Source organism: Hydra vulgaris, chromosome 07, assembly GCF_038396675.1.
Source record: "Hydra vulgaris chromosome 07, alternate assembly HydraT2T_AEP".
Classification (NCBI taxonomy): Eukaryota; Metazoa; Cnidaria; class Hydrozoa; order Anthoathecata; family Hydridae; genus Hydra; species Hydra vulgaris.
This window is the reverse complement of record NC_088926.1, coordinates 10,089,383-10,107,500: the sequence shown is the minus strand read 5'-3', so window position 1 is coordinate 10,107,500 and position 18,118 is coordinate 10,089,383. Positions and strand designations below refer to the sequence as shown.

The following is an 18,118-nucleotide window of genomic DNA, read 5'->3' as shown; positions in this document are numbered from 1 at the left end:
AAGATAAGAGGAATTTATTCTTGTGCCTGCATTTTGAAATCAATTTATTTGGTTTATTTAACAAGTTATCACCTAAATATGTTAAAATAAGGATTTTTTCGTATAAGCAAAGATTGCAAATTTTTTGATGAAGCGCTATAAGGATTGCGACGCTTTACAATTTTCCATTTAATTAAGGATGTAAACATTTTGTCTTTTATGTCCCAAATTTCTTTAGACAAATCGGTATCATTTTTATATTTATTAACGTTAAAAGATTTTAGGTGATTAGCATACCCAAATTTGAATGGAGTTTCACATAAGCCAAAATATACTTTTTCATTGTAGTCAGGTTTATTTGATGACACGGTGGCTTGATAAACGATGTTCTTTAATAAGCACTGATTGTTCATCGGACAGATGGATTTGTTGACAGTGTTGCATGTTTTTCCCTCATCTTTACCTTAGCTATATAATATCCTGTGATTTTGCGAATTAATGATGGGCTTGATGTTTGGCATACATAAGCTTATTTTAATGGTATTTGAATTAAATATCTTACGAAGTTTGTGACCAACCGGAAAGTGCAGATCTACCATATTCAAAAAACGACTGCCTATTTTTGCTGCAATATTGGAACTAAAGGGTTGTACCATATTATGTTTCGCTTGTGACTTTTGAATGGGATCGGTTTTTTATTTGAATGGTAAGCGAATTTGCAGATAAAACCTGATTTAAATAATGCATCTTTATAAAGAGGAATATGTTTTTTAAAAATATTTTCGTTAGAAAAATGTGTTGACAATCTTACTTCGATAGTTTGAGGAAAGCTTTTTAGCATACTAGGAGGGTGGTTAGAGTCAGCATTTATATAACTGAGGGAGTTACCAAGCTTGCAGTAAGGCTGGAAAGAACTGTCATTAAGATTTAGTGTCAAGTCCAGATAATTAACAATTTCAAAATTACAGCTGATGGATATAAGAGGATCATTATTTTTTAAAATTTTCACGATGTGCTTTTTAATTTTTTCCATCTGTTGGCCACTCTGGTTCTTAAACACTGCTAGACCGTCATCTCTATACAATCTGAATTCATCTTTATTGTAAGACTGTGATAATTGAAACAAGATAATGTTGCTTCTCTTTCTCTTTTCTACAAATACTATAATGGGCACTGCTCTAGAGAGCTAGCCTCTCTTGTGCCATCTACTAAAATTCATTCTCGCGTTACTTGTCATTCAATTAAGTCCCATCCTTTTTCTGTGACTGTTCCTAAGTGCCCCAAAAACTCTTATTTGTCTAGTTTTTTTCCTCGAACATCAGTTCTTTGGAATTCGCTTCCTTCATCTTGCTTTCTTGATTCATATAATTTGCAATCCTTTAAGTCGTCTGTCAATCATTATCTTGCTCTACAATCTTCATCTTTTCTCTTCCAGCAACTTCCAACTTTAATTATTGGTTGCATGCAGCCTTGTTGGAAGCAAAGACGTTTAAAAAAAAAGATAAATATTGAAAAGGATGTCTCTCCCAAGTCTCTAGTAAAGCATATTATAGCAATTCATTAATATTTTCGTAATCATCACCAACCACACATTTGTATTAAATTCTAGATTGTTATTTACTTATTGATCATATTGTGTAGTACAATACTATGAAATAAAACAGCTGTGTTAATGATATAAGCCTAATGATAATTATGGCAAAAGAGATCTTAACTTTATTTTAATGTATTTTTTTTTTTTATATTTCTTTGTAAAATTTTCTTAAACAAATGTATTATAGTGATGGTTATTGAAAAAAGGTCGACTGATGTTACAGCTACCCAATGATACTCGCTGCAACTCCCAACTAGATTATTTACAGGCATACATTTCTAATCATTCTCTGTAAATTGACTTTAGAGGTGAGCATAGGGAATTCATTGATCCTTCGATAGGAAGCCTAATTGACAATCTGTCGATACAAAGAGAAGCAATAAATTTAAATGCACGACTGAAAATTGTCGGTGTTGCGTTAGATAAGGTTAATAAAATTAATTAGTAACTGGATGTATTAAATTTAATTATAATAAGTACATTAAAACTACTTATATTAGGCACCATGTCATCATTAACTTTATTTACGTAATTATTAACAAAATCATTGTGTTTACTGTAGTTGCAGGCAGACGATACAACTTTGTCTGGGGCAGTTGAGATTTGGCAAAGCCTCATACATAATGAAAAATTGGCTTTGTACAAAGATGATATTTTAAAGAGGTTTAAGAAAGCAATTATTCCATGTCATTTTCAGGCAAATTTAACAGATACAAAATATGAAGGTAACTAAACAATTGTAAAAAAATTGAAATATTGCATCTGATCAATTTTAAATTAAAACAGATGTAAAGTTTTTATTTTATTTTTATTTAAGTTAACTACTCTTATAACTTTACTTATTTACTTAGGAAGAACATTGGATAGAAGTCAAGAAGAAGCAGAGGAATGGTCGAATGAAGTCTATCCTAAATTTATGCCAGGCTACTATGCATTTAAACTAAAAGATGCTAATTGTTTCCCAACATATTTATTCAATGATAGTGTAAAAAGCACAACATGAGTAACAAATTGGTGGAGAATTATAGAAATGAAGGAATCTAAGTCTTCCAAGTTGCCTGCAAATTTTGCAAAAATTTTATGACAGTTGCACACTTGTTCAGCTAGTTCTGTATCAATTGAAAGATTTTTCTCATCTTTTGGGATTATTTGGAGTAAAATTAGGAATCGTATAGGAAGAGAAAAGGCTGAAATGCTTGTACGAATTTACAGACATTTAAGATCAAGATGCACAATTGCTAATGACTAAGTTGTTAGATAACTTTGTTTTAAATGTTTAAGTTTGAATATTATTGCTCCAAGTAAAACAAAATTCTCCATTATGATTTACTAAACTTCATATTTTGTTGTTATTAGAACTATTGTTGAGCAGCATCAAATCTTGTGTGTTAATGGAAATTGATTTATGAATAAAAAAATAAAAAAATTTAAGACCAAAAATCCATTAAGTTGGGTTTTTGGTCTTGGGTTTTTGGGTAGGTTTTTGGGTACCAACTCTCATTTATATATATATTAATATATATATATATATATATATATATATATATATATATATATATATATATATGTATGTATGTATGTATGTATGTATGTATGTATGTATGTATGTATGTATGTATGTATGTATGTATGTATGTATATGCAAATATATTTAACTTTTAGTTCAAAATAAGTTTGAAAAATGGCAAAGTATTTTCCTTCTATTGAAGAAGAGCATGTTAAATTTGTTTGGAAAAGTGAGCCCATAAAAGAAAAGCGATCTGTTTTTTACAAGTAATTTATTAGATACTATATATATCATATGCTATATAAAATGTTGTATGTATATATATATATATATATATATATATATATATATATATATATATATATATATACAACCCTCAGAATTAAGGTCGGCAGTCGGCAATACCGACCTAAAAGTATTTGAGGTTGGCAAAAACTGCCGACCTCGTTTCTATGTTTTATGGTAAGACCTTTGTATCAAATTTTTTTTGCTGACCTAATGCTGACCTCTAAAAGATTGAGGTCAGCAAATTATTGCTGACCTCATTTTTACTAACTCCGATTTCCTAGTTCGTGTTCGATAAATGATCAATTAATAAACATTGGGGATTGCGTGCTTGTCAAACAAAGTGATGGAGGATTTGCTGTTGGTGTATTAATAAAGTTGTTTGAGGATGTTGGTGAAAATCCTTTTAGAGCAAAGTTAAAGTGGTATTATAAATACTCAGAAATACCCAAAAAAGTACGAACTGCTTGGGAATGTAAGTTTTTACTTTTTTTTAAAATAATAATTTTTATAAATTAAATTCCTTGTTTTTAACCATTTATATCTGCAATTATATGTGCCTTTTATATGTTTATATATGTGTATGTGTGTGTGAAGTATACATTAAATAAAAATGAAGGAAGAAAAAAGGTTTTAAATCAGGAAGAGCTTTTACTAAACAAATAATGAAAGGCAAAATACAAGTATTTATATATATTTACAACAAAATTTATTTACATTTGTTAAATGATTTAATGAGATATGTAATAAAATAAACAAAATGGATAATATAAAAAAAACAGATCTTTTCATCAATTTTTTTTACAAATTAACAAAACATAGCAATTGTCAATTTCATTTTTTTATATTGCTAAAATACATTATGCCATCATCCTAAAATTAAAAAAGAAATCAAGTTTTAATGATATAATTATAAAAGGAGACATAGAGTAACCTTTATAAAAACTACAATGTTTTTGTTGATACTGTAGTTGCTTTTGGTGATGTGAAAGTGATAATGTTTACGTTGATTAACATTATTTAATATAAAGCTGCTAGTAAACTAATGATGTTGAAGTTTCTCTTATTAAGTTTTTAAAATCATTTATTGCAAGTGAACCAAGTTATAGATAGTGAACCAAGCCCAACCTAATATAAAAGAAAACCTTATAGCAATAGTTAAAAATATCTGTTACAATAGCAATGAAGATAACATTAACACCATTATTGTATATTGCTATTGCTTCTATAATAATAAATAAAAGTTAAATTAAAAATTTTTTTTTGAACCCAAAACAAATAAAAACATACTTTATGAAATTATTTTTTTTGATGATATTTCAAAATATTTATTGAAAAGTCAAATACAAAATCTGTTTTCAAAGGGCATAGGTATTAATAACACAAATGATAAAAAATCAAGTTGAAATGTAAATAAATTTGTTACAAAAAGTTTTGCCTTGTTTTTTTTTTTATTTTTATACAGTAATTTTTGATCAGTAGGTTCATCAGGAAGAATCTTCCTGATGAAACTACTGATAGAGAAGCAAGTTGTTGAAGAAAATTAGATAAGTTAAGATAACTAATTTGTTATTCTTTATGAATTTTAAGCACTCTATTTGCAGAATACACTAACATAATTCATATATATTTTTGTTTGTGTGTGTGTGTGTATATATAGATATGTGTCCATTTTCTATTTAATGTGTCTCTAATATTGTTAAAAAAAAAAAAGTCTTAAAAAATAGGTTAACCCTGGTACACAAAAAAACTTTTTTAAAAAACTTTTACATCAAAAATCTTATAAAAACTTGCGATTTTATTGTTTTTAGAGCAAAAAATTTATTTTTTTTGCACACAAAATTAACATTATTTTTAGAATTTTTACAGAATTTTGCTTTATTTGATGGTACTCAATTGGTTGACTTATTTTCCTTTTTATATATATATAATATTATATAATATTAAGGGCTTGTTAAATAGAAAAAGGACTTAAGCATGTAATTAACATTGGGCAATTGGGCTTAAATTAGGCTTAAATTAATCACAAAAGATAACCACAGCACATGTCATGATTTTTTTTTATCTAAAGGGGTGTTTGAGGCGCCCTAGTATATATGTTTGTATGTATATATTAAAGTTAATAAAAGCAAAATTGTACTTTGGAAAGTTAAAGTGTCAGTGTTTTTTAGTTTTAGCAAAGTTTTAGTATTTCTATCTAATATTATTTTTACAATTTCACTTAAGTTTTAAGTAATATAATAGAAAATTGTTAGATGTAACAGCTATGCATTTTTTCTTATTGTTTATGCAAATTAGTGCTTTTGCAAGCTTACTTTTATCATGCTTACTAAACTTGTTTATTGAATGGGCCATGTGTTAGCATATTTATAAAAGGTTTGGTTTTTAACAAGATTTAATTTTCCTGACATTACAAAGTTTTAATTTCTTTTAAAATTTTTAAAAGTAATACACTCTCATTGAAAACACTTTAAAAAGTTAAAATGATTTTTAAACTTATAAAAACTTCAAAGTTATTTAAAAGCCTAAAAAAATCTAACTAAATAAAATTAAATCAAATGATAATAATTTGTATACTAATTTTTTTGTATTTTTTGGCTTTTGATAGAGTAAGGTTTAGTATGACAATTGATTGTTGTGTAAAAATTATTTTTTTCACTGAATGCTATTTAGGATTTGTAGATTTTATTGCAAAATATTAAGGACTTTTTTAATAAATAGCTCTTTTCCAAAAAAATTATAAGGGACTAGGTATAAACAGTAATACTTTAGATATGGTAATAGCAGTAGTTGCAAATAACAGTTTTCTTGGTAATAGCAGCACAGTAATACAATCAACAGAACAGAATTGTAGAATAGAACAAATTTGCAGTGATTCTTTATAATAGGCACTGCCAGTAAAGGCTAAAGTTTTATAAAGTTATACACAAGTTTTGTTTTGATTTATACTTTTTTAGTGCAAGGAAATAAAGAAATAGGGGAACATGAGTTGTTTGAAATTTCAGAAGATTCAATGTTGTCACCGTATGAGGAAATAGATGCAGAAACCATTTACAAATCTTGCAATGTTCAAATTGTGCCATTTGATTTCTCATTGCAAGAAAGTGATAGTACGAAATATTATATAAGGTATTTTAAGATGTTTAAGTTAAGTAAATATTAGATTATTTTGAGCTGTTGTGTTATTTCCTTATGTTCTATATTTTCATTATATATGTTCGTTATTTTCTATATTATTATGTTGTTATATGTTTGTTATTTTCTATATTATTATGTTGAGTTATTTCCTAGTAAAAAAATACTTTTTTACAACCCTTATTTAATAAAAAATGAATTTAATAATTTGAGAAACTCTTGTAAACTTCATGGAACTTGTTCTTGAAATCTAGTTTTTAACTCAATCAACATCAACTTGAATGAGATCAAATTTAAAACTTAGTTTAAAATAAAAGCTTTATATTAATCAACGATAGTGATTTGTTTGTTTGAAACTGATTTGACTTCGTAAACCTGGCATGTTGTGCAAGTTTTTAGTTTGATAAGCATTTCAAGAGGTCTAACATCTTTGTTTTTTCAATAAAACTTTTATTATAAAAGAAATAGAGAGCGAGAAAAAAAAAGTAAAAAGAAATATTTTAGATTTAGCATAAAAAATAAAGTTTATTAACAAAAAATGAAAAAAGTGCATTTTTATCAATTTTTTTAAACAATTGTAAATAATATAATTTTTGTTCAATAAGTTTTTTATAATATAGTTATCATTTTTGAAATTTTCGTATAATTTTGCTTAATTTGATCTCAAATTAAGTGAAATTATATGAAAAGATATAGAGAGTGAGAAACAGAGAATAGAGAAAAGTCTGTCATTTTTTCCATTCTACTTTAATCTTTCTTACTCCTTTCACCTTCGACTAAAACATCTGACCAGTACATTATATATAGTTGTAAATAGTATGTTTTCGACTAAAATATCTGACTATTACATTATATATTGTTATGAACACGGGGACAGTTTAAAAGGTGAAAATAATTTTGATAATTATTAGTTATTTTGTAAAGTTCAAGTAATTAGTTAGCTGAAAAAGAAGTTGAAAATGAAAATGGCCTAATAGTGAAAAATAGATGAATGACAATGAATGAAACTGCGAAATGAATTCTTATTAGTTTTTTCAAATTTTTTAATATTCAATTTAACTTTAGTGAAAAAATTTAACTTTTAGATACATGCTGACTAAAACAGGTTTTACTCTTATTTTTAGATATAAGTTGACTAAAACAGGTTTAGTAAGTATAATTAACTCTGTAAACCAACAACAAAACTTATCATCAATAAAATTGAATCAATCACTTAAGCTGAAAAATAAATCTGGTGGAGCTGTATGTAAAGAAAAAGTTTCAAGTCCAGACAAGTTAAAAAGTTCCTGTAGTAAATCTTTGTATTATTATTATTTATTTATTTTTGTTTGTTTGCTTAATTTACTTTTTATATTTTTTTCTTTTATTATTTTATAAAGTTTTGTATTTATATTTTAATCAACATAAAACTTATTCTTTAAACTAGTTGTTTTAGGAGAAGTTAATAACACTATTTGCTTACTCTCGCACGCCAAATACAAGGAGGGATAGAAGTAAAGGATGGAGTGTTGCAAATTTTAATAAAATTTAATTAGATTTAATAAAGGTGTCTCAATAAAAAAGGGGGTTGGAACTTAAAACAATATAATTCTTAAAACAATTTAATTACAGTGTGGCTCGCAGTCAAATTCTCATTTTTATACAGTTGTTTTCATAAAAAATCAAAATTTACTTTGGTGAGAATAAATCAGAAACTAACTTTCGAGAAATTGAGATTTGTTTGACGATTTTTAAGGCCTGATTTCACTGAAAGTTTTAAGCTTTGGGTTGGTAAAATTTTCTGAAAATTAATAAACCTCCCCTCTTGTGTATTAAGCACAGAAGAATACTTATGTTGTCTCTTTGTCTTTAGGTTTAATCCAGTTGTGTTGTAATCCAGTTGTGTTGTAATCCAGTTGTGTTTAGGTTATTTATACTAAGATGTTATATCAGTATTTAAATAAATTTTTAAATATCCAACAATAAATAGTTTTTTAAATGTCAATTGGTTTATCTATGTTGCATACATCAATAACTTACCAGCAACAATAACATTGCATCAATAACTTACCAGCTGTAGTTTTTTATCCACATATGAAAATGCCTTTTGTGGCATTATCTTTTTGTGAAAATATATCTAAATCTAGGTTCAATACTTATTTAATCCAACAAATCTACTAATGCAATATATGTAATTTTAATATATATGTAATTTAGTTTCTTTATAATATTTGATCTTAAAAAATTATAATATCTTTAGTTTTGCAATAACTATATATTGGTATATTTGTTGCTCATATTTCATATCATAAATGACATTCTTGAAAAGCATTATAAATTAAAATCTTTTTTTTCATTAATTAAATTTTCAACTACTTAACATGAATATCTATTCATACAAACTATGGCAAAAATGTTTCAAGTTTTTTGCATACATTTTAATTACCTCTCCAAGTCCACCCTTGTCTCTTTTTTTTATTTTATTTTTTTTTTTAATGTTTTTCACCTTTCTAACATTAAAGGTACTGCAGCAGTCGAGTAGACTACCGATTTTTTTTTTTTATTGTAGTTACAACCTTCTCTCAACTTCTTAACTTCGAAACACGAGATGAACAAGGATGCTACACGGAAAAAAAAATTAAGCGCGGTATTACCAGGGGTTTGGTGGGGATCGAACTCTTTGAATTTCTTGCTTATGAAGCGAGTGCTCTACCACTACACCACTACCGCATTTTGTTACAACTTGAAATTTTGTCTCAGCTTGAAATCTCAATCTGAAAATTAGGTTGAGTTCTTTACTATCAGGGGTGGCTTGGTTTAAATCATAACTTTTAGTTATGTATTAGTTTACCAATTTTTTCCTTCTAATCTAAAATTAATCTAAATATAAAAGTTTCTTTTGAAACTTAATGTTTTTGAAATTTTAACTAAAGTTTTTAAAATTTATTTTCAGATATTGTTTGCTTAAAAACACCCGTTATAGATATGGGATGTAAAGTTAAAAAAAGAACACTTATCATTGATAAAGGTTGTCATGTTGATAAAAGTAAAGCAACACACAAAATGTCTCCTAATAAGAAAGCTACAGATTCTTTATTCAAAAATATTTTGATAGAAAAAAATAAGAATAAAAAAGCAGGAAAAAAACTTTACAGTGAGTAAATAGTTTGCTTCTTTTTTTGTTTTTTCTTTTTGACATTATTATAATTGATTGAATTGACAACTGATTATAGTTTTTAACAATTTTAATTCATGATTTACTTAATATAGTTTAAACCTTTAAAGAATTATTTTATTTTATTTGTATTTTCTATAATTATATTTGTTTTATAAATCACTAACATGATGCAATAAATTGAGTTTCAAATTATTACTATTTTTATTAAATATTTTGATAAATAAGTGTAAATAGTTACATTTATTCAAAATCTAAAGTTATTTTATATACAATACTTCTTGTACAAAAATGAAGATTAACTAATTGTATTTAACAGTTGCTCCTAAGCCATCTATTGATTCCTTACCATAACTAGTCGCACTGTAGTTCCATTTTATAACAATTCCATACGTTGTTTGAAGAGCTTTTGAAGACCACCCCTTATAATAAATCTGTTTTTTAACTGACTTGCAGGGCCATCTTTCAAAACTCTTAACTCAACTTTTTTTAGTAGGCTTTAAAATAATTTATTAAGAATCACTAATGATGTATCTTTATCATGAATTGTACAATCACTAACAATTGCATGACAGTGTTTCATGTTTTGAAACCATTTTACAGAAGTAAAAATAGTTACCTGCTGTTGATTCCATTTGTATGCATTTTGAACTTCATCTTGTGAAAAATATTTATAATTTTCAGTGTAATCTATTTGTAACGCTGCTATACTATCCATCTCTTGTTCTATTTCTGTCAGATTCTAAACTCTTATGTTGCTGTCTTTTAATAAAGCTATGAGTTAAAAAGGATGATCGATGCCACTGAAGTGGCACACTTGTACAATCGTCTGTGTTTCCACTAAACAATAGCCTCTAAAGTTTCTCTGTCACACTGTAATAATTACTTTTTTTTTAAACCACATTTTTTGTGTTGACACTCACTAAACCAACATGCTTATTTGTCTGAACATTGAAAACAAGATTCTGGAAGTTTGCTTGAATATACAGGTATGTTTGCACTGCAGCCAGAGAGTTTTTCAGCGCAAGAACTATATTTAGATGATATATAGATGTATATACATTAGCTGGCATTTGTCAACTAAGCAGGTTATGTAAAGATCTTAAATTTGCAAATTTATTTACGCCAATCTATATGTTTTCATTTTCTGTCATAAACAAAGCATGCTTCTCTTTTTAATGCAATGTTCATGTGTTATTTTTGAAAATAATCTTTTTTCTCATTATTTTTTATTGCAAATTTGTCTTTTTTCCAGGAGACATGCGGCTGACATCATCATTTTCATAAAAATTAACAACTTTACTCTTGATATATTTGTTTAAGGAAGTAACTCCTCTAAAACCATTAGAACATTCTTCAATGTTGCAATTTAGTTTAGCAGCTAATTTTAAAACAATTTTTTTTTTGATGAGCTATTGGATAGCATTAGTGTTTTGTACTTTATTTTAACAAATGATAGAAAAAAAAGGTGTGTTATATAGGTTCTTGTAGCAAATAATTTCATTAGTTTTATTTTTAGTTGCTTTTCTCCATTTAACTTTTTTTTCCCTTTTTTTAATCTTTCTTTCTATATCAGCTTTTTGCTCTTCATCTTTTGGTTACTTTGAGTATTCGTCTTATTTTTTTACTCTGCTTTTTAATATACTCTTTTTTTTTTTCCTTTGCTAAAACAGGATTAGGCCTACTCCATTTAATTGCCTTTCTGCATTAGTTTATACTATGATCTAAAATGAAAAGCAATGACTGGTTGTAAGTTAAAGTAATTTGAATTTTTGGCCAAGACCAAGACTTAGGCCAAAAGTTTCAAGGGTAAGGCTTATGCAAATATTTTCAAGGCCAAAAATTTTTATTTTGGCTTTACGCTAAAGCCAATTCTTAACAAAACTGCAGGTAAATGACAGGTGCTGTGGCAATAAAACCACATGTTGTTAAATTAGACCAATGTTATGCGCAGAATTTGACCAAGTCAATAAAAAAGTATATTTGGAGATAAAATAAAAATACATAAATATAAAGAATTTAAACTTTTAATTCTTTATTTTTATGTATTTTTGTGCTTAATGCTAACAACTAATATTAACATCTTTTAATCAAAGAATACGTTGTTATTATATATTATATATTAGTTGCATAAGCATTAAATATCAATATTTAGCTTATAAGTCTATTACATTTAAGAAACATCAAAGTTTCAAGCAATGAATCAGACATACAAGCTCTATGAGGGCATATGACTAAAGATACGCTCGACAGGAGCTGAAGTTGCAGGGACACCGAGAAACTTATCATATAGATTTCTAATTTTTAAATATTATTTCATTGTGCACAGTTTTTTTAACAAAAAATCTTTTGAATTAATTTCTAGGGATTTATTCATTCAAATTCATTCTTGTTTGTAAAACATAATTTTTTCTATTATTTGCAAAAAAAAATTTTTTGGTAAAGCTCTTGAATCTGAGGTGTAACACTATTTTTACAAGTGGTTTCTGGTGTTGCTCTTGAGCAAATCTTTGATAGTTCGGTCACTGAACTATCAAAAAAGGTTATTAAACTAATGCTTATTGGTTCAAAGTTAGATTTTATGAATAAAATTTATTAAAAAACTATTTTATTAAATAAACAAATTTTTAAACAGTATAAATATATAAAAACATACTTTGTAATAAATTATAATTTAATTTTAATTAAAAAATCCCATAAAATTCCATTTTTCATTTTAGGAAAAAATCATGTTTAAATCTTTTTATAAATTTTGAAATGTTTTAACTAATAAAAAACGTTAAAGATATATTATGTGACATATATATAGAAGTAATAAATTCCCATTAACAAATTATGTCATTGATTATACTTTAAAATGGCTAGTCAAAAATGGCAATTTTAAGCGTAAAACACAAAATTAAGTTCTAAAGCTTTTAAGTAAACAAAAATAACTCTTTTAAACAAAATCAATTGTTGTTAAAATCACAAAAGAAAGTTCTGAATTCATTAAGAAAAGGTGGAAGGCAAAAGGTGGAAGGTTAAGACCAAAACAATCAAGGCCAAGGCCAAAACAATCAAGACCAAGGTCAAGGCCAACAGTTTCAGAGCCAAGACCAAGGCTAAGGCCTTAATTTTGACCCTTAAGGCAAGGCCAAGGACTAACAACTCTGAATTCTATAGAAAATGCTTTTATAGGTATTTCAGCATATTTTTTAATACCATATGTTTCAAAAGTCTAAAAAAGTTCTATAGAACTTTTTGCTATTTGTTTTATTATTAAATTTAACTTAACCCTAATTTATAGACAACACCAGTATCTATTTACAATTAATTGTTACTTACAGGACATTGAATGATGACTTACAGGACATTGAGTTGTTGCTTATGGCATATAATTTCCTAAAAAAAATGCTTCAATCAACAACAAATTCTTTTTTTTTGTTGTTGATTGAAGCATTGTTTATACATTTTGTATATATATATATATATATATATATATATATATATATATATATATATATATATATATATATTAATTAGTGTTCTATAGTTGCTATATTCCATTTTATAATTAAAGATCGTTTTTAGATAAAAAAATTTAGAAAAAATGCTGTTTTTTTTACTTACAGGATAGTTGTTGGTTGGGAAGCTATAGCAGATAATATATTTTGTTAAATATAAAAAACTTATTTAAGCTGATTACAATTTTTAAGTTCATTTATAATATAATAAATTTGTTGTAGTTAAGATACAAAAAAACTAATTCCTTATATGATTCTATGCTCTTATCAAAATTTAGCTACCATTTATATAGAAAGTTATATGATGCAAGACTTTAATTGAATTAATTTTTGTTTTAATGGAATTAAAACAAAAAAGTAACACAAATAACATTATTAATCAAAATTAAAAACTTTAAACATAGTATCTCAATGATAACTTGATTATTGTTTGAATTTATTTATTTTTCATCGAAATAACTCACTTTAGGGTGGAACCGCCCATATATATATATATATATATATATATATATATATATATATATATATATATATATATATATATATAAAATAAGTATTGCAATAGTATGTATTGCATAATAACATAAAAAGCACAAAATTGATATTATTTTATATTTTTTTAATTTAGCTACCGAAGAAATTATTAATAATGTTAACAATTCAGATGACAATGAAGTATTGAGTGAAATATCTGAAAGTGACAGTAGCTCAGTGTGCTCTACTAAACAACAAAGTGCTGATGTTTTAATTGCTAGCAACAGTTTTCAACAAGACAATCCAAAAATGAACTTAACCAAAAATAGTGATTTTAAACAGATAAGGTCAAGACCTAGAAGAACGTTTACATCGATAAGTGAAAAAGTTACAAATTTGTCTACTTTAAAAAAAGGTGTGATGAATAAAAGTTTTTTATTGGACAATACAGTTGAGCTTTCTTGTTCTGAGTCAAATCTAAAATCAGATAAAAAAGTAAAATTGAGTAATAATAAAAGGATTAAAAAAAAAACTGATATCACATTTGATTTGTCATCTTGTGATAGTGATGAAGATTTTGATGTTAAAAGTGAGGGTACAGAGAGCGATGAAAAAAACAATAATTTACAAAAAAGTCATAAAAAAAAGATTAGTAAGCAAATTAAAAATACTCCTGGCAGTTTTAAAAAAGTTTTTAAAAGTCAAGGATTAGCTTCAACTCCTCTTTTAAGCGAAAGAAGTAAACCTCTTCTGGATGCTAAGACCCCACTAGAAAAAGCAAGGAAAAGGTGACATATTTAAAAATTTGATTTAAAAGAAAATAGATTTATATATATATATATATATATATATATATATATATATATATATATATATATATATATATATACACACATATATATTAACACACATATATATAAATACACATACATGCATACATACATACATACATACATACATACATACATACATACATACATACATACATACATACATACATACATACATACATACATACATACATACATACATATATATGTATATATATATATATACATATATATATATAAACACACACACATGTATATATGTATATATATATGTATGTATATACATATATATGTATATGTGCATATGTATATAATATGTATATATATACATACATATATATATAAACACAGAAATATATATATACATATATATATATATATATATATATATATATATATATATATATATATATATATATATATATATATATATATATATATATTATTGCTGAACTTAATAGTGTTAGTAGTACTAGTGCTCATTCAAGTGGTTTAACATGGAACCCTTTGCAGCCATTGCAATTGAGGTAGTGGTGAGAAAGAGTCACAGTACTTTTGTTATAAGAAAATGTGAACGAAAGTGTATGCAAATATCTAGCTTATGTAAACTTGAAATTATGTAGTGTTAAAGCATAATAAAACATCAAGTTTTCTCAGTTTCTCAAGTTTTACAAGTTTTTCTACTTTTATTTGAAAACTGCATTGTGGCAACATCTCTTGAATTTCGATATATAGCATCTATTACCATTTTATAAAATCTTTTATTTATTATATAGTTTTAAAATATACTTAAGACAACTTGCCCGCCTGAAAACCCGTGGTTCGAATCCTACCAATAGCAACTTTTTTTTTTTATCCTTTTCATTTTTTTTTTAATATAAAAATAGCACTTATGAAGTTTTATAGATATTAAATACATAACATATGTAAAGATATTATACACTATAACAAACGAAAGGATTTTTAAAAAAGCTAAAAATCATTAAAAAATCAAAACACTGGGAGAAATTTGTTGCATATGTGTCATGATTTAGGTACTTATGTTACTAATGGGCTCAGATAATTAGTCCTAATAATCTGCTGAAAAAAATAATTTAATAAGACAGTCTTGCTAATCTAGAAAGTGCTGCTGTAGAGGCAAAAACAAAAAAAAAAGCTCGCAACAGCAAAAAAAATTTAAATTATATTATATAAGTCTTTTTAGCTATATATAGATATATATTTTTTTTTTGCTATAAATATATTTAAGTATACCTATTGCCTTTAAGTTTAACTTTAAGCAAAATTAAACAATATTTAGAATATTATTCATAAAAACGCACTCCAACTGTTTATAGAAAAATAATATACTTATCAAATTAATGCGTTACAACCGTCACAAAAAAAGACATTGAGTTTTTTCTAGGCTTCATATAAGACTTTATAAAACTAAAAATATAGTAAAAGAAAATATGAGTTTTATCATCGTTTCAATTTTTTTTTAAAGAGAGCTTTAGATGATAGTATTAAGATGTAACAAAGTACATTGCAACCATCACACTATGTTTGTTTTTCCATAACGGCTTCTTGACTTTTGAATAAAAAGTTTAAGCGCGAACAATTTTATTATTGAAACCAAGTTAAAAATCAGTTTCGCTTCATTTTCAGTTTGTTTACTCATTATATTGCTAAGCTTGTTAAAGTATTTCTAATTTCTTTTTTAAAATATGAATCACTTATTTCAAATAGTTGTTGTAAAGAAATAATTATTTGTTAAGAAATAAAAACTTTTAGCAGGAAGAAAATTTTTTTAATGAAAACGTTTTTTATAGTTTGCATTGCAACGTTTTTGTTAATTCGGTTTCATGGTCTTTTTATTTATAAAGTTGGTTGGTCTTTTTATTTATAAAGTTGGTGGGTTTTTTTTAAATCATAACAGAACGTAAATCTCAAAGGGAAGCTGTTATATTTAATAACATTTTTTAAATGCCAAAATCAGATGCTGAAAGATCAAAAGCTTATAGAGCAAGAAACAGAAAAGCGTTGTTGGAAAAAGAAAGAAAGAGAAGTTATCAAAGAAGACAGTTATTAACTCCAAGAAAAGAAAACAAGCAAAAAAATCAAGCGAAAGTTCGCAACCAAAGGTTAAGATTGAAAAAAAAATTGAATTCACTGCTAACATCAGTTTGAATGTTACGCCTAATAATTCTTATAAATGCAAATCGTCAATGACAAAAGCATTAAACAAGTATTTAACTATATTTTTTAATTTTATTGCTTTCGTATAATTTGGGATTTTTTATATTATACAAAATATTTAGGACAAAACAGGCTCTTCCAAAGTCTCCAAATAAAAGACGAACTAATGTAGAGCAGTTAGGTGCTGAATATGGCTTATGCACTTCTAAAAAAGCCACGCAAGTTCGCATCACATCAGAAGAAATTGAGAAATGTCTCCTGGAAGAAAAGATTGCATTCAAATTGATAGAGAAAATGTTCAAAGGCACTGTTTACTTATGAATTTAAAAGAGTTGCATCAATTGTACCATGAAGAGAATGCCAGCAAAAATGTTAAATTAACTAAATTTTGTGAACTAAGGCCTAGATACATTTTCACATGCAAAGACACACCACTTGAATCATGTGGTTGTGTTTATCACAGTAATTTTACTTATTTGTGTGCTACTTTGGCAAGTAAAATACATTTTCTATTATATTGCAATAAATGGTTAGAAAAATATGTGTTGTACAAGCCACCTACATCCCAATGTTGGATAATGAAGTGTTCTTTGTGTAGTGGTTGTAAATTATTTAAACTTGGTTTTCCCGAAAACGGAGACATGGGTACATTCATCACCTATAGTTAATGGATAAAAGATGATAATTGCTGTTTACTCAGAGAACATAAAAAAAACATAGCAGACGTCTATAAACATTTCTGTGACTATTTACCAGATTTTACTGAGCATCATCTAACTAAAAAGCACCAGTCTTAGCAAAATCGTAGTCAAAAGGAAAATCTCACACCAGACCAAATTTTGATACACTTTGATAATTCACAAAACTATACATGTGGTTATCAGGATGCTGTTCAAGCTACTTATTTGTTCCAGTCTACTATTACTTTGTTTACAGTTGTTATCCATCATTACCAATTAGAGCCAAAATCAGTTGTAATAATATCCGATGATAATGATAAAACAAAGCGCTCCACTACTACTTACTTAAGTGAAATTTTTATAATTTATAATTAAAATATTTATAAATTGACCTCTATTGCATTGATTATATAAAAAAAAGTTATATTATGGAGCAATGGTCCTTGCACTCAGTTCAAAAATTGTTACATGGCCAAATTCATACAACATTGCTCTGTGAAATATCATTTTCAATCAATAGAGTGGAATTTTTTTACTAACTCTCACAGTAAAGGAGCAGTTGATGGTGTAGGAGGATCGTTCAAGCGATTTGTTTGCAACAACGTAAAATCTTGCAAAGTTATTGTTTTAAACGCTAAGACTTCCTCTTAGCTTTAAAAGGGTGCAAAACTTATGTAAGGCTAATCAACACAGATGACATTAATCTAAGGTGGGCCATTATAGCTAATCAAATTGAAGAAGCAAAAGTCGTTAAAAGTATTACCGAAATGCATTTCTGGCAAGTAGAAAAAGGAAAGTT

The 18,118-nt window shown here is 26.3% G+C and overlaps 1 protein-coding gene across 3 annotated transcripts in view; it reads left to right on the top strand.

The window, feature by feature from the left end:
• Positions 1-3,229: 3,229 nt before the first annotated feature.
• LOC100203804 (origin recognition complex subunit 1) overlaps positions 3,230-18,118 on the top strand; it is a 28,847-nt gene continuing 13,958 nt past the window's right edge. Inside the window, exons 1-6 of one of the 3 annotated variants that reach the window (XM_065800998.1) lie at positions 3,230-3,346; positions 3,650-3,840; positions 6,323-6,494; positions 7,625-7,782; positions 9,433-9,633; positions 13,786-14,419. In XM_065800998.1, coding sequence (XP_065657070.1) covers positions 3,255-3,346; positions 3,650-3,840; positions 6,323-6,494; positions 7,625-7,782; positions 9,433-9,633; positions 13,786-14,419 — 1,448 coding nt within the window. In that variant the 5' untranslated portion in view covers positions 3,230-3,254. Of the gene's footprint in view, positions 3,347-3,649; positions 3,841-6,322; positions 6,495-7,624; positions 7,792-9,432; positions 9,634-13,785; positions 14,420-18,118 lie in introns of all 3 variants that reach the window. The other 2 variants (XM_065800997.1, XM_065800996.1) reach the window with 2 other exon arrangements.